Source organism: Naegleria gruberi (genome assembly GCF_000004985.1).
Source record: "Naegleria gruberi genomic scaffold NAEGRscaffold_13, whole genome shotgun sequence".
Taxonomy (NCBI): domain Eukaryota; phylum Heterolobosea; class Eutetramitea; order Acrasida; family Naegleriidae; genus Naegleria; species Naegleria gruberi.
In genome coordinates, this window is record NW_003163314.1 from 226,528 (window position 1) to 243,563 (window position 17,036).

Sequence of the window (17,036 nt, forward strand, 5' to 3'; positions counted from 1 at the left end):
GTTAATTGTTTGATAACAGATGGTGGATTTATGACTTATTATCAACTCCAAGAATGTCCCAATTACGTTGCTTCGAACAGAACTATTCGAAACTTGTACCTTTCTAATATTTCCACATGGAATGGTGTTTTTTTAATTGGAAATGCAAAGAATGGGCTTATAGAGAATATTAGATGTGATGGAGTTAGTGCCCTCTCATTCAATAATATGGAATCCATTCAACTTTCGAATGTTCAAATGCCTGGTGATGGATTATTCTCTTCTAACAATGTAAACTCTATCAGTTTCAAGAATTTCATTTCTACTGGACCTACATTCAACATCCACATTAGAGAATTTAAATCATTCACAATGGAAAGTAGTTCCTTTCAAAACTATAAGTATTTTCAGTCAGCTGTCAACATTGACAGAGGAGAAAGTGCCAAAATTATTGATACAACAGTTCAATATTCCAGTCAATGGCTTTCTGCTAAAACTGTTAAGAAAATTGTCATTTCCAATTTAAGATTTTTGAATAATTATGTATTGGATGTTAGAACTTCCTTTTTAAGTCCAATTTTCATTTATAGTTGTGATAGTATTAAGATTGAGAATTCTTATTTTGATGGAAATTTTGGAACTAGATCTGGTCCAGTATTTATTGATGATTATTTGAATGTTGAAGTTTCGAATAATACATTCATGAATGGTCGATCACTTGCTTCAGGTGGTGCCCTACATTTGGATAATTATCAAGCAGAATCATTATTAGAAAAGGCGACTGTTTTGATTAAGGATAATTTATTCCTTAATAACACATGTGAAAGAGTTGGTGGAGCTGTTTGCATTAATACTGTGGTCAATTGTGTTGTTACAGGAAACAAATTTATTAGAAATCAAGCAGTGGTCACTGGAGGTGCTCTTACTATTGCTGAGCATTGTAGAGATTGCCTTATTGAATCATACTTTGAAGAAAACAAGTCAATTGGAAATTATTTAGAATTGGATTCGAATATTGTTTTTTCACAACAACTTTGGAATCGAATTATTGGAACTGGAGGTGCTCTTGCCATTTTCACAGAACCAAGATTTTCATTTAGGATTTATGGATCTGTATTTGTGAGAAATTATGCAGGAAAAGGAGGAGCAATCCTAATGGGACTCAATTTACCAATTTCTCTCTCACAAAAAACTCCAACTTTTGTGCAAGATTGTAAATTTGAGGGAAATTTTGCAACCAAAACTGGAAATGATATTTATGCTGTGAATTTTCAAGCTCCTTTATCATATGTTAGAACTTTTATTAATCAAACAGAGGGAAATGAATATAGTTTCTCATCTAGTCCCGCCATTTTTAGAATTGTAAAGGTTAGCACTAACAAAGTTTATCCTGGTCAACCGATTGATATTGCATTCTATGTGGAGAATATATTTGGAAGGGAGATTGATATTGCATCTCAATATGTGGTTATTGATCAATTTCCTAACATGCTTCCTTTTTTGAATTATTCAAATGTTGACAGAAAGTCACTTGTCTTGACTCCTTATTCATTAACTACTGAAATGCCAATTGTTTCTCAATTTAATTTCTCAGTTTATTCAGAAGATCAAAAATTTTCAGCTAGTTTCCAATTCGAAATGTTTCCATGCCCAAAAAAGTTTATTCTACAAAAGAATGTTGCCTATTCTAATCTGGTCTATCAATGTGTGAGTGATAATAGTTTAGATCTTTCACTAGTTCTTGGACTGACTATTCCAATTGGAATTTTATTCTTAATTGTAGGAGCAATTTTGGGAGGATTGTCAGTTTATGCTATTCGATTCACACTTACACAAATTTCAATTCTCAAGACGAAACAAAGAGCTGAGAAGAGTCTTGAACAGAGAATTATAGACAAGAAGATCATTTTCAATTCAGATCCTTCATCTGGTACCACTCACTATTCGAAATATAGTACAAATAGTGACCTTTCGGTTCCATTAATCGAAAATGGTAGCGCAGAAAAGAGTATGGCCACTCCATCCTTTGTCATTCCAATCGAAAGCATTGATATTATCAAAAAGTTAGCAGAAGGTGGATTAGGCATAATTTATCTTGGTAAATTATGGAAGAAAATTGATGTTGCCATCAAATTACTGAAATCAAACGATCAAGATGAAGAATTTGAACAGGAAGTTTCCCTTCTAAGTTCATTAAGACATGATAATATTGTTACATTTTATGGTATTTGTATGTCAGATGATGCCAAGTATATGATTACAGAGTTTGTTGAAAAGGGATCATTGGATAAAGCTCTGTACAAGTCAAGGATTGGAGAGGTGTCAATGTCAATTCAAAAGAAAATGTCAATATTGATAGCGACAGCAAGAGGAATTGAATATCTTCATGGATTAACACCAACAGTTGTTCATCGTGATTTGGTATGTAATATTAGTTTCACAATTTCGCAATTAACATTGTTTTTTCTCTATTGGAAGAAACCTGGTAATATCCTATTGGAAGAAAAGAATCAAGCAAAGATTTGTGATTTTGGTATTTCAAGAACTGTGTCCAATGCAACTGTCCAACAAACAGCCATGACCACTAATTTAGGTACCTTAATCTATTGTCCAAATGAAGTAATTGAAGGACCTACTTTGACTAATAAGGCAAGCAAACAAACTGCCACCAAAATTGATATCTTTAGTTTCTCCGTAATTATGTGGGAAGTTTTCTTTGAAATTATTCCTTATTCACCATCGGTAGGAAAATTAACTCCACTATTTCAGTTATCAAAAGAGGAAAATGAAATGTTGAGTATGAATTCGTTTAATATTCCTTATTTTGTGGTGAAGGGAATGAGACCATTGATTCCATTCAGAACAGATGAGCAGATTAGAGAGTGGATTGAAAGATACATGCCTGAACAGATTCACAATTCGAATATTGTTCAATTTGTAAATCGATTCTTTGCATTGGTTCAACAAGGTTGGTCAACTGATGCAACCAAGAGACCAAATATTACAACTGTATTACAAGAACTTGAAGAACTGAATAATCTGATCAGATAGTTTGCTTACAATGCTAAAATAGTCTAGTTTCCAAAAAAAAACTCATCTTTAAATCACCTTTTAAATAGAAAATCCATGAATGAAATCCAAATCAAGAGTTTATCCATTTAGAAAACAAGCTAATAGCACCTGCATTTCTATTCGAAATCATTTAAATACTCAACGAAATCTTTCCTATTCGAAACAACAACAAAAAACAAAATGAACAAAATCGTTTCTGTCTGCATTCTTGCTCTCCTTGTCTTATCTGCTTGCTTGGTCAACTGTCAATACAGCAACAATTATGGTACCAATTATGGTTCATATGGAGGAGCTGGTTCTAACTATGGTGTCACTGGTGGAAATTACAATCAATATGCTCAAAATACTCAATCCTATTTGAATCAAATTAATGCAGTCAACTCAAGTCCTTACTCAAGTTATGGATCTTCATATGTTGGCCCAACAAATTATGGTACTAACTATGGAAGTGCTTACTCAATGCCATTCTATGGTGGTTATGGAGGTTATGGTGTTCCTTATTATGGTGGTTATGGTGGTTATGGTGGATATGGTGGTTGTGTTGGTGGTGTTAGATGGTGTTAAATGATTGAAAGTAATATAGAGTTTGAGAATTTGTGAAGTTTTTGAGTTTTTCAAATAAAATCTTGAAACTATTTTAGTGAAATGTATCATTGTTTACTCTTAGTTGACTAGTTCTTAAAAATTAAATCATGAATAGCATAAATAACATGCAGAAAATCAATCCAATTGATGAAATGGTGATAGAAACACTTCCAGAAATTGCAATTAAATTAGTAATAAATGATCCATAATTAAATCTATCCCCATATAATTTCACAGCACAAGAAGAGCAATTATTTCTATTTTTGGACAACCAGAAAAATAAATCAGAACCATCACCCAATAAGACGTGTATCTTCTTTGATAGAATCATTGCCCATGCATCTTTATATTCATCCAAACGAATAATTGTTGCCTTTGGACAATTAGCTGTCACGTAGGCATCAAAAGTTGAAGTGTTGGCTACTGCAATAATTAATCCAGCTTGATTTAAATCCTTTTCAGATGTTACAATATATGTGGTATTCTCCAATTCAGTTCTTAAAATTCCAGAATAACTATATCCATAAGCACCTTTCCAAAATTAGTAATTCCATAAATATTTTTAAAACAAAACCTACATTGAAAATGAGCATTGGCACCTCTTGAATCACTATAATGAGTTGATGCTACAGCAACATCACAAACTCCCAAATTAACTGCATTTTGCAATGCTGGAAAATATCCCAACTGATTAATGTCAATCTCTGTAACATTAGCTGTCAATTTCAATGCTGGATATTGTGAAACAATTTCCTCCACAATCATTTGAGAGAATTTAGTGTAGATGACTGGCCAAGGATCCAGAGCTCCTTTATCATAACAAAATACCAAATAATTTCTTGAAATGTTAAATGATGAAGGATAGGAAAGAGATGACGAGGATGAACAAGTTGGCACACCGAGGAGGAAAGTAGTTTCGATTACATTGATCCACTCGGTTTTGGCAACGACTTTGGAAGCTGCTGTGTCTATAACTCGTTGGAAATTCTGTGTAATTTGATAGGGACTGCTTTGTCCACATAGAATGGTTAATAGAAGAAAGCAGACGAAAGTGATGGTCATGGATCCAATATTATTTCGATGCATTTTGCAAGTGTTATTGGTGGTGGGTGGTCTTTTCGTTTTTTTTTGATTAAACAATCGAATACTCGAGCGAAACCGCAACGTGTTGAAAAGGTGATTGGCCAAATACAGAAATTAACAGATGACAGAAAGTTGGTACCACCAAAATTTAATGAGCCTGAAACAGGAAATGAAGTTTGTTAATGGAAAGCAAAAATGACACATTTTGAAGTTTCGAATAGTTTACAGTTAATTCTGAAAAGATTTGGTTATGTAAGTTATTTGTGCGCCGTATTTAGTTTCAATTGTGGAAAGTGTAAGCAATTTGTATTAATAAGCATAATTCTGTAATTGAGGGAACTATTATTGTGAGTTGTTTGATCATTTCTAATAAAAAATTTCAGCAACAGGTTCTTTGAATAGTCTAATATTTCCAGGACAGCATTTCAAACTATGTTACAAGTTAGATCATAAGCATCTCTAATTGATTGTGAAGATTTAGAAGGTTGTTCAGAGTGTGAAGATAATGTGAAATCAATTAATCAAAATAAGGGTTGACTTTTCTATAGTGGAAGAGAGTTAACATTCGGTGAATATTCTTCAGATCATCATTTGAACATTCAAAAAATCAAAAACAGCAAATTCACAATACAGATCTGTTGAATAGGTACAAGAATGGTTATCCCATCGTTATTAAACTCCTTTTTCATGTTTTACTTGAGCTACAATCTTTTGCAATATTTGGCTCATCATGAATTTTTCTGCTCATCACGAATATTTTATTTATTTTTTGTGATGAGAGAAAATAAGGAAATTGCTTGCTCCGATGTTTTGCAATCTTGTGTTCTCCTCAGGTCCAGTTAAAGAAGTATCATCTTTTGAGGAAAGATGTCTAATGAAGTTAATTTTTGTGTAAGCTTGTTGTTTGTTAAGAACATCATGCAGGCCTATTAGTGAAAGTGTTAAATTCATTCACTTCACTGTTATCCACTTGTTTAATTCATAACAATATTCTTACAGTAGATAATGATTCCTAGACAGTTTTGTACTCATTACCCAATTTTTCCTTAATTCCATACGTTTATCTGCGCGGCTATTAAATTGATTGAATGACAATGTAGTGAAACAATGATTCTGGTCAATGCAACCAGAGGAAAACACACACCCTTTAAAACTTGTCAAATCAACTATTGCCTAGAGTTTACAACAAGTCAAAAACCGGAAATTTATAATATGGAAAGAGTCGCATGTTTGGCATAATCTCTCGTTTTGTTACTGCTCCTTTGTAGCTGTAAATTATGATAATTGCTAAACCGCACAACAATTAGAGGTGAAATGCATGATGATGAAAATTTTCCATCGCACTCAATAACTAGGAGAGCACAACAAGAAAAAACATTTTCCTTCGGGAAGGACCATCACTCAGAATCTTAAAAAAAAATCCCTAAACCCATCCACATTCATCATTTTGTCTCTTTTGAGGGATATTGTATCAATAGTTCCATCATTCATTTATTTATTATCAACCCAACTCAACTATTAAAGTAATAGTATATTAAACTTGTAGAATAGATTGTACAAAAGGTATGTATTTGAGTGGTGGAGAGTGTATATTTAATGAGTCTATTCATGATTTGATCATTTTTGTAATGGTTGATGATTTGTTCGTTGTATGCACTTGTCGTAATACTTGTATGGAACCTATGGATTGATAATATTGTCATGTTTTGTATGTGAAATTGTATTCATATTGAATGTTGTCCATCCACAAACACCACAATATTCACTGCATAACACAATATATTAATCTATAAATTGCAATACTATTAATAATAATAATTGCAATTTAAATAGATGAGTCTCCCAAATAACAACACTATTAGTAGCAATTGGCAATTACCTCTTGCTTGGAAGCAACAATTTGCTCTTCCATTCGTTCAAGCTTTGGAAGCACAAGAAAAGGAAAGTCCAGACAGTGATATTTTGAATAATCCATCACTCACCGAACAACAAAAACAACAACAAATTTCTGCTCGTAACATTGATAGAAAGCAACAAAAGAGACTGAAAGCAATCTTTAATAGATTTGCTTCATCGAAGGATACTTTTGGTGAACCAATAATGACACCAGAAGATTTTGTCAAATCAATCACACAAAGAAACATTCCTTTCACTCAAGAAGAAGTGCAACAACAACAAAAGCAAACAATGACCTCAAGTAACTTGGATTTATTGTTTAAAGCAGCAGATTCTGGTATGTCTGGTAAAATTACCTTCCCAGAATACTTGTTCCTCTTCAAAATGCTCACAACACCTGAAAGTGAATTCCATCTCTTATTTAAAATGTTTGATTTGAACAAGGATGGTGCTATCAGTAAGGATGAATTCAAGAAGGCAATGAAATTGAGTAATCAAAGAGGTATTGACTTTGATTTCGATTGTGACTTAATGCACAGATTCTTTGGTCGTGATGGTACTGGTTCTCTGAGTTTTAATCAATTCTCACAATTCATGAAATTAATGAATGAAGAACTCAGAAGACAAGAATTCCAAAAACTTGATGCCACAGGAAAGGGTTTCATTTCCGGTTCTCAATTTGCCACTCTCATTACTCAATATTCAATTAATCTTCCACAAAGAGTTAAGGAAAATATTGGTAAAATCCCAGAATCAACAAAGATTTCATATGCCGAATTTGATGCTTACAATAGAGTTATTAGTAATTTGAACTCTATTGCTCAATCCATTAGAGGTTTGGGTAACAGAGAAGGTGGTATGATCACCAAGGAATCATTTTCCACTGCTGCTAGACGTGTGACAGGTATTGTCCTCAGCCCAATGGAAATTGATATTATTTTCAACATGTTTGCCACTAAGCCAGAAGAAGGAGTTTTATATAAGCAAGATTATGAAGAATTTATTCGTGTTATGGATGAAAACAATAATAGAAGACAACACATTTTGGATAGTTGGAGTAGAGATGAAGTGACACCAGATGGTATGACAGAAATGACTTTCGGAGAAAGATTTTTGAACGGAGTTGTTAAAATTGCCACAAAGACCTTGTATGGTGGTATTTCAGGAGCTATTGGTGCTTTTGCTGTCTTCCCAATTGATATGGTCAAGACACGTATGCAAAATCAAAGAAAGCTTCTTGGTAATGCTGGAACTCCTGCTCCAAATCAAATCATTTATAAGAACAGTATTGATTGTTTTAGACAAATCTATCACTATGAAGGTATTAAGGGTTTCTATAGAGGTTTAATTCCACAATTGATTGGTGTCTCACCAGAAAAGGCCATCAAGTTGGCAACCAATGATACATTGCGTGATTTGTTCGGAAAGGAAGGTGATGAAATCTATTTCCCATTGGAAGTTTTGGCTGGTTGTGGTGCTGGTGCTTCTCAAGTTGTTTTCACTAACCCAATTGAAATTGTCAAGATTAGATTGCAAGTTCAAGGAGAATTGGCCAGAACTGAAGGAATTGCTCCAAAAGGTGCCATTCAAATCTGTAAAGAATTAGGTTTAAAGGGTTTATATAAGGGTGCTTCTGCCTGTTTTGCTCGTGATATCCCATTCTCTGGTATTTACTTCCCACTTTATGCCTTCTTGAAGGAAGAATTCAGAAAGGAAGGTGAAACTGCAACAAGTGGTGGCAATTTGTTTATTGCTGGTTCAATTGCTGGTGGTGTTTCTGCTGCTTCAGTAACTCCTTTCGATGTCATTAAGACCAGATTACAAGTTGAAGCTAGAGCTGGTCAAACTCAATATAGAGGTATTGCTCACTGTGCCAAGACAATCATGAAGGAAGAAGGTCCAACAGCTTTCTTCAAGGGTACTGTCCCAAGAGTTTTAAGAAGCAGTCCACAATTTGGTGTGACATTGCTTGCTTATGAAGCTCTCCATCGTTTTGTCAATGAAAAACATTCTAAACAAGAAGAAAAGGAACATCATAAGAGTTTGCCAGCTTCTGTTCCTGTTGACGAACAAGACTTGGAAAGTTTGAGACAACTCTTCTACATGAGAACACAAGGTATTTCTTCAATTCTTGGAAATGAAAAGAAGTAAATATCTCAAAATGTACAGTAAAAACCCTAATTTATTTAAATTCGAATAAAAAATATTTTGAAATATTTATTTACTTTTTTAAGAGAAATGCTGGTCTGGAAGGTTGTGAAAATCTTTCAAGACGATCCTTTAGTGAAGGTCTGGCATAATCTTGACATCTCTTCTTGAAGTCTTCCAATATCTTATTGGAAATCTCAATAACTTGATTTCTATCACTCTCCTCAGTAATATCGTTTAAAATGCTGACTTGATTTTGTTGGAAATTCTCCACGAGTTGAGCAACAGCTTGATCGAAATCATCCATAGTTTTAAATTGCTTTGGACATGGATTTGATCTTCTGTGAATATCATAATAACTATTTTCCAAATTATAGTACAAACAAAGGACATTCTTATATGTTACAGATACTTGTTGATTATTAATTGGTCCATTCAATAATTCTTTTCCAATTGCAATTATCAATTCCTTCAAGGTTAATTGTTCAATCCAATTATGAGGAATTCCTTCAACTCCATAATAACATCCCATCAATTGACCAGCAATAGCTGCAACTGTATCAGAATCATCTCCCAAACGAGTTACCTTTTTAATTCCTTCACCAAACGAAGAAGTGTGGTAAAAATTCCACAATGCACTCTCTAAAGCTTTTGCAGAATATCCCGAGTTGGAAATTTCATCTTCATTCTTTGATTTAAAGTTGGTAATGACATCAAGAACTTCAGCTCTCAATGGATACATTTCCCAATAATTAGAAGGCAATCCTTTTGGTACAAATGGAGTGGACGATAACAATTCTTCCTTTGATGCATTTTGTAAACAGCCAATCAACAAAGCAGCATAATATCTATTAGTATCAATTGCAATTGGTGAAGGATGTGTAGTCAAGGATGAAACACCACTCTCAGTAATTACTCTGTGAAGTAATCTTTCTTCAACAAATAGTTCAGATAATTCAATATTTGAAAATCTCTTCTTCCAATTCAAATATATACCATAAAAGTACAATGGAATAGTTGCCAATCTCATTAAGGCACCATTTCCAGAAGCATTATCAGTCCATTCAGAAGCACTGCAAAAAGCAGCCTTATTCTTTTCATTTTTCAACAAGTGAACTATAGTTGTCTTTCCAATATCAAAACAATGTCCACTAGCTGACAAATGTCCATTATTATACCAATTCAAGAATTTGTCTTGCATATCTCTGCCATCAATTGCACTATGAGGTATCATATCATTCACCCACATTGCATTATCCTTAGCATTATCCCACGGATAATTAACAATCAATTCATTTCCATTCGAAAGTATTTCCTTGAATGTTCCCAATAAACTTTCGCCCTGAATAAGAGACATGGTTGTATCATCAGTAAACATGCCTTTCATTAATCTGAATTTTCCTTCTCCCACCAAATCATCCCTTTTTTATTACAATTAAATATATTTAATATTTGATGATTTAAATATTATTTGATTGGAAGAATTTGATCGTCATGAATGAACAAATTTAATGTTCAGAATATTACAAAGGTACACACATACTTTAAATCGGAATCTTTAATTCCATGTCTAGGAATAAATTCAAATGTTGTTCCGTAAGCATCACCAGTGGCCATGCCTAATAAACATCCAAGAAATTTTGATTCCATTGTTGATCAATGATGATATTAGGGTGGATGTTGTTTGTTCAATTTTTTAATTATGAATAATGAACTTGTTGTGGACCAATCATGAACATGGAACTGAGAAATTTTGTTGAACTACAGTTTTTGATTCAATCAGTAGGGGGAAGACGTCCCTTATAATAATATTTAATTTTTCTTTGGTTCATATTAGACTTCCGGAAAAAGTTTTGCTAAAAGTCGACTTTTTTAAGGTACTTTCACGCTAATTTGCAAAAAGGCGCCTAAAAGGTGCCTAAAAGGTGCCTTTTTTACCTAAAAACTACTTGAAACACATCCAAAGTTTGTTCAAGAAAATCTTGAGCAACTTTCAAACTGTTTTCAAACAATTCCTCAAGAATGATTAATTACTTCTCAACCAAATTCTCAAAACGTTCAAGTATTTGCTGAAAAAACCCCAAGGGCCTTCAAACTTCTGAACACTCTCTTTCTTAACTATATCCTTTTCCAAAAAATCCACCAATTCCTTAAGAGATCCAAGGTTTTTGAATGTCACCATCTCGGGTCACTGTAGTTTTGATGGATTTTTTTACATCAATCACGAAATCTTTCGAAAGCTCTGGTCTTTTGGGCTCCTCAACTTTTCTTGGCATGATGATTGTTTTCTTTTTGATAAGGTTCAGGTTTTTTCTCTTTCTGGGTGGAGTGATGTTCAAATCAGATCTCTTCCTCTTCTGGATTTTTTCTTGTTTCACACTTTTTTCTTGTTCCTGTTTCATGCTTAATTCAGAATATGGTGTTTCATTAAGATTTTCTTCCACTTCCTCAACATCTTCCGTTCCATCAACAATAGAATCAGCAAGATTAGGGAACCTTTCAACTTCAGCAAATGCAGTAAAGAAAAGGTTGACATCAGGAAAAAGAAAGCTTCAATAAATGTGCAGGAAAGGTTTAAACATTTCTTGAATTATGCTCAAACAAATTTCAAAAATTGCTCAAACATTTTTCAAACCACTTTTTTAAAAAGGCGCCTTTTTATTTCTTTTTGACTTTTCCGGAAGTCTATTGAAACTCTTGCTTTGTTTAGGTTTCCCATAATTTTATATTTTTATTTTTATTGGAAATAAATTTTTTAATATGGAAAATCAGGTCAAGTGTTTATTAAGGATCACCACTTGTAACGGCACATCCAAAAAATTCATGTTTTCCAATCAATTGCTTTGGAATTCCCCATTCCCATAAATATTGATCTCCAGATCTTAATTCTTGCTCTCCAGAATAAATGACAAGTAAATTTGATTGAGATGAATAGTCAACTGGATCATCATTTACATCCTCATCTATTATTTCTATATCAGAATCAAAATCCATAGAACTAAACAAGCTAAAAAAGGTAAACTTGTCATCGAATGGTGTTGAAAATTCTTCAATTTTCAAAGTATTTGGAACTTTTCCTCTTTCAGTCATTCTAGGTTGGTGAGGAACTGAATGGAATTTCATTTTGGCAGCATTGCAATAGGTACGATTTCCTTCTTGTCTCTCCAATCCACCCATTTCTTTAATTTGATTTTCTGTTATGTAAAGAACTGGTTGTGAACTAGATCTCTTTGGTGCACAATAGGACCCATTACCTCCTCCATTAGGATCACAAAAGAAATAGAGCATTCCATTATCTTTAGGAAGAAGTGATCCAGTTCTATCATAATAAGACAAGTGTTTGATGTTGATTTGACAACCAAACATCCATTTCTTATCAAAAAGTGTTGGCCATTGATAGTTTTTTGGTAAATCAGGCCATCCACCAATTTTTGATTCTCCAACTGCAATTAAATCGTCTCCATTTCCAATAGAGTATCCAGAAGTTACTGATTCTAATGGAACTTTCCAATAAAGTGATTCAGGTGTTACAACTTCCTTTTCTTCTTCGGTTTCTTCTTCTTCTTCTTCATACTCCTCATCTATATCATTTTTAATTATCTTAAACTTTGGATGTAACTTTTCACAATACCCTTGAGTAATTGACTCGACAGAAAAGGTCAAGTTTTGATAATCCTTAGCATTTTCACTAAATGCCTTTAAAATATTGACATGTCCTTTTTGTCTGCATTCGTGAACTGTCGAATACTTTCCATAGGCAATTTTACAGATGAAATATTCTTTCCAGAATGCGTTTTCACTTGGAAAAGTTTCCAATAAACATTCTGGTACATCAATTGGCAGAAAGTTCAATCTATTCTTGACAACATCCTTCCAATTTACTTGATTATCAATCATAGACTTCCATCCCTTGCATACACGTCTCATCTTTATCAATTCACATCCCTCATTAAATATGAACAATTCACCAACCAATACTTCTGGTGGAATATCTTGGAGGAGTTGTCTTGTTGATTCTTTCATCTTTTTGTTTGGATTTTCAGTACTACCAACCAGTGTGCTGTTATTGACAGATCGTTTGGACATTTTTTTTGTGGTGTTATCAGTTTTGGCGCAGAAAATCAAGTTACAACCGGATTAATTAAGTACTCACTTTTTACCGAGTCGATTTTCCATGAATTTCTTGAAAATTGAAAAATGTAACCACACAAATTTTCACTTTCTTTTCACTTTCTTGCTTTTCTTTTCTCAGTGTTTTATTCTCCATTTCTAATTAGAAGATAAGTATCTTGGAGCTTTGTCCTAATTCTAATTTTACTTGATTTATGTCTCTATGTAACTTTTCAACATCTGATTTGAGTTGTTTCTCATTATTTTTTTTTCAGTTAATTCAGATTTCAATTTGGTAATTAAATCTTGTTTTTCGTTTGATTTCATTATTGCTTTGTTTGATTGTTGACTCCATAATAAGAATGAAAATAAATGAAATTCCTCTCTTTTCTTGCTTTTTCCAGTTGTTTGGATTCATTATGGCAGATTGACTATTTTGCAATTTTAACAAGCCTGCATATCAAGCACTTTGATTTTAACTATACAACCCGTACAAGCATCTGTCTTGGCCATCTTCTGGATATTGAGAGAGTACACCAATCACAGAGTGCAAGGGAAGATCTTCAGCACCTGCGGTGCTGTCAACACTTCTTCTCTAATTGTTTAATAAAATGGAAAGAACTGAATAGTTGGACAACTAAGTGAAAGACTGTAATTTGTTGCATTAAGTTTGGACAAACTTGCGTGAAATTTCCACAAACTATGACCAGTTACATTCTTCTTGTCATACAAGTATTGAAAATAATTTTTCAACCAACCTCTAAAACATGAAGATTGAAAGCAAAAAAGATATTACCGACAATGGGGCTCGAACCCACGACCCCAGGATTAGAAGTCCTGTGCTCTATCCAACTGAGCTATGACGGCTTACATTCATTGTAAAAATCAGCTTTAGATAGTGTATAATATAAACTTTATGACAAGCTGTACCGGTGATTGATGGTACTATATAATGAAATACCGAAACTAAACAGAACCTCTCTTTAACCAGTATTGTTTAAAAACTCGGAATTGAGGTTGCTTATATGGCTTAAGTATATAATCCATTTGTCTTAATTTATTATTTTATTATTTTGTGGATTTAAAAACATGAGCTTTTACTTATTAGTTTATCAATGATTGTTTCTTTTGGAGAAATGCAAGCTCAGAAATATTCAATAAATAACTCCTGTAAATAAATTTCCCATAATATTGCTCACAACCACTCAGACCAAGGATGCCAAAATTTGGGGGGAACTTGTATTTACCATCCTTAAGATTTGCACTAAGAGGTTTGTTTGTAATAATTATAGCAAGAGAAGTATTTGGGGTTCCACCTATCAGTTCAAGTTTTGGTTCATTGAAATGATTTTGATAAATTTTCTTAACAGCAGTCATTGTTAAACTGTTTGAATCTGATGTGAAACTCTTGTCTTGCCATAAGATAGTCCAATTGTTATTATCAATATTGCAATCAGCAAATCTATGAAAAAATGAAGAGGTAAAATTATTTTGAACCAAAGTGTTCTGAGGAATCTCATATTTTGATCTAGTTACATCTGTTAAAATAGTAACAACTTTGTTTGGAAATGTGTTTAAATTAATAATCCTATACCCCATTTCTTTTTGAAACATAATTCCCTTAAATCTATCCTTGATATGCATTTGAGATACTCCTAAAATAATAAAGCAATAATTTTTTACAATTTCAAAATGTGCATTGAAGATTTTAAAATCTCTGGAACAGGTGGTTTTTTTTTTAAATGCTGCTTTTTCAAGTGATTTAAATAATTTTTCAAAGGACGTCTTAATCTTAGGATCATCAAATATGATAATATTTAAACAACTCAAGATCATTGGAAGAGACATTGTTATCAATCCATTAGCAATTCTTATATATCCATTATCTTCTAATTGTCTTAATTTCCTTGTATCAATTGTATCTATAATTTCAGAATTAACAGGTGTTTCTGTTAAAGTGTGGGCCAAAATTAATTTAGCTATTTCATTTTCAAAAACAAAGTTCACACCATAACTAGAAAAATTGTTCTTGGCAATGTTGTAGGCATTTTGTATTCTATCTTCAACGTTCAATGTTAATTTTGTGTCCTTCAAATTATCCAAAAACCATTCAATCATTCTAGGATGCTTGTTAATAAAAGTAAGAGCTTTCCATAACGGTGCTGCATATTTTAAAGAAGGAACATTTCTGCAAACAATTTCTAATTCGTCATCATCAGAAAATTGGTAAGGAGTAAAATAATTACTATGGAAACCTGATTCAAAAACTCTCCTTTCAAAGAAAGCCATATCTAATCCAGCAAATAATGGAAAAAGTTTAACAGAAGATGGTTTTTGGTTGTTGAGTATTACAAAATTACATATCATAGTGATAATTTCTGAAAAATTCATGTGTGGAAACTCCTTAACTTTGGTATATTCATCAATAGCCAAATAAACAGCAACAGGTGAATCTTTTGGTTTGTTGTTAACTTCCTTCCAGTGCTGTACTATTGTCAATATTAACTCCTCAAAGGTAGGATTGATCTTGGCTAATTCAGATGCAATAGATGTAATGGTGTTTGTATCAAAACTTGGGAAATTTAAATATGAAAACAATATTCTATATAAAAATCCCATTTTTAAATCATCACCAGCTCCTAAACTCATACCATTACCAAAGGAAATTCTTATTTCCAATGAATTATCTTTGTAATTTTTTTCTTGGGTGGTTAATTTGAAAATTTCTTGTAATGTCCTTGATTTTCCTAAAATATAATAAAATAATAAAATGATTATGCTAAAGTATAACACTACATACCTGTTCCAGAAGCGTAGGCAAGGTAAGGAATAAAAATATTTTGTTTGTCTGTTTCGGTTTCTAATTTATGAAACGTTTCAGAAATTCCCTTGACAAGTTCATCATTATATTTGAATGGCATGTCGATAATTGATCGAACTAATCTATAAGCATTTAGCCTGGCTCCATGTTTTGCAATAAAACTTGCCAATAAACTACGATTTGAAAAATCAACATTGTCACAAGTAATTATGTACTGTTGTTTCCATCTTTCAATCACTTTCTCATTGTTGTCAGATATTTGAATGCCACTTAGTTTTAGGGATAACAAGTAGGAACTTTCGTTTTTAGTTAAATATTCTAAACTTTCGCTAATTGCTTGACTGATTTTCTCAGTTTGCCACAAATGAAAGAGTCTTGTTGTGAGTAGTTGGTATACCCAATTAACAACGGCCTCTAAAGTGGTTTGGGAAATGCTTTTGTAATCGTTGTTGTTTCTTACTTGTGTAATAGCATAATGCTTGTCCTTATCTTGGATATAAGTAACAATATTACTAAGAGCAATACCATCAAACCCAACATCATACAATTGCTTTACCTTTTCAACAATCAAACCAGCTCCACCTTTTCTTTCATCAGTGCACAACAAGGAGCAAACTTGTTCTTTTGTCCATTGTTTAAATTTTGTAGTATCCAATATTTGTTTGTTTTCAGTAGTAACCAACGTTACTGGTTCAGAATAAATATTCTCGGAAAGAAAAGTGGTAGTAGAATAATTTTTGCAAGAATTTGTGACGGCAAAAACATGCTTCGTTCTATAATGATTGTTTTTGTTTTTTGTTGGATGAATTTGATTTTGCATCTTTAATCTGGTTGAGGTTGAATAATTCTTTGTATTACTAGTATCATTATGCAAATAGATGGTGCAACTAATACCGACAGAGGTTTGCCTCAACTTTTGTTGATTAATTGCGGTTTTGGGCAATAGTAAAAGCTTTCGAGGGAGACAGGAGGTGGATATTTTTTTTTTGACTCGGAAAAAATTCAACAACTTAGGATGATTATTGTTGATTTTCAGAGTGGTTTCTCTTGGTGAGTACTTTTCCATCATGAAGTGTGTTACTTGGAGTTTTATGGAACAGACGGATAATCCATTTGTTAGAAAGGTAGAACTGGAAGATCACAAGAGGCAAGATTGCCAACTTATCAGTTTTACCACAAGAATACCTATTATTAGTATTTTTACTTCATCAACTCGAATATTCTAGTACCACTGTTTAAATCACCACATCTGAAAAATCACAAAAAAGAACTATTTATTATGAATAATTGATGAACTTGTTGAGAAGAAAAGCTACTTCTCGATCATGAACATGGAACTGAG

The 17,036-nt window shown here is 32.8% G+C and overlaps 7 protein-coding genes and 1 non-coding gene across 8 annotated transcripts; 3 read left to right on the top strand and 5 right to left on the bottom strand.

The window, feature by feature from the left end:
* Positions 1 to 2,037: 2,037 nt before the first annotated feature.
* On the top strand, positions 2,038 to 2,331 carry NAEGRDRAFT_5207 (uncharacterized protein; the record flags this gene model as incomplete). Its single annotated transcript, XM_002679423.1, has 1 exon — positions 2,038 to 2,331. A coding segment is annotated over one exon (294 nt), but the record flags the coding sequence as incomplete, so codon positions are not given.
* Positions 2,332 to 3,231: 900 nt separating this feature from the next.
* NAEGRDRAFT_65226 (uncharacterized protein) lies at positions 3,232 to 3,615 on the top strand (the record flags this gene model as incomplete). The annotated part of the gene is made up of 1 exon (XM_002679424.1): positions 3,232 to 3,615. The coding sequence occupies one exon, from the start codon at positions 3,232 to 3,234 to the stop codon at positions 3,613 to 3,615; it is 384 nt and encodes a 127-aa protein (XP_002679470.1).
* A 121-nt stretch (positions 3,616 to 3,736) lies between these two features.
* NAEGRDRAFT_65227 (uncharacterized protein) lies at positions 3,737 to 4,722 on the bottom strand (the record flags this gene model as incomplete). Its single annotated transcript, XM_002679532.1, has 2 exons — positions 3,737 to 4,167; positions 4,215 to 4,722. 2 exons carry the CDS (start codon positions 4,720 to 4,722, stop codon positions 3,737 to 3,739), a joined length of 939 nt encoding a protein of 312 aa, XP_002679578.1.
* A 2,001-nt stretch (positions 4,723 to 6,723) lies between these two features.
* Positions 6,724 to 8,607, top strand: NAEGRDRAFT_621 (uncharacterized protein; the record flags this gene model as incomplete). Its single annotated transcript, XM_002679425.1, has 1 exon — positions 6,724 to 8,607. A coding segment is annotated over one exon (1,884 nt), but the record flags the coding sequence as incomplete, so codon positions are not given.
* A 229-nt stretch (positions 8,608 to 8,836) lies between these two features.
* NAEGRDRAFT_47560 (uncharacterized protein) lies at positions 8,837 to 10,120 on the bottom strand (the record flags this gene model as incomplete). Its single annotated transcript, XM_002679533.1, has 1 exon — positions 8,837 to 10,120. The coding sequence occupies one exon, from the start codon at positions 10,118 to 10,120 to the stop codon at positions 8,837 to 8,839; it is 1,284 nt and encodes a 427-aa protein (XP_002679579.1).
* Positions 10,121 to 11,520: 1,400 nt separating this feature from the next.
* On the bottom strand, positions 11,521 to 12,849 carry NAEGRDRAFT_79021 (uncharacterized protein; the record flags this gene model as incomplete). The annotated part of the gene is made up of 1 exon (XM_002679534.1): positions 11,521 to 12,849. One exon carries the CDS (start codon positions 12,847 to 12,849, stop codon positions 11,548 to 11,550), a length of 1,302 nt encoding a protein of 433 aa, XP_002679580.1. The 3' UTR covers positions 11,521 to 11,547.
* An 817-nt stretch (positions 12,850 to 13,666) lies between these two features.
* Positions 13,667 to 13,740, bottom strand: NAEGRDRAFT_t199. The gene has a single exon. It is a non-coding gene; the product is annotated as a tRNA-Arg (tRNA).
* A 237-nt stretch (positions 13,741 to 13,977) lies between these two features.
* NAEGRDRAFT_47562 (uncharacterized protein) lies at positions 13,978 to 16,514 on the bottom strand (the record flags this gene model as incomplete). Its single annotated transcript, XM_002679535.1, has 2 exons — positions 13,978 to 15,620; positions 15,674 to 16,514. The coding sequence occupies 2 exons, from the start codon at positions 16,512 to 16,514 to the stop codon at positions 13,978 to 13,980; spliced, it is 2,484 nt and encodes an 827-aa protein (XP_002679581.1).
* Positions 16,515 to 17,036: the final 522 nt, after the last annotated feature.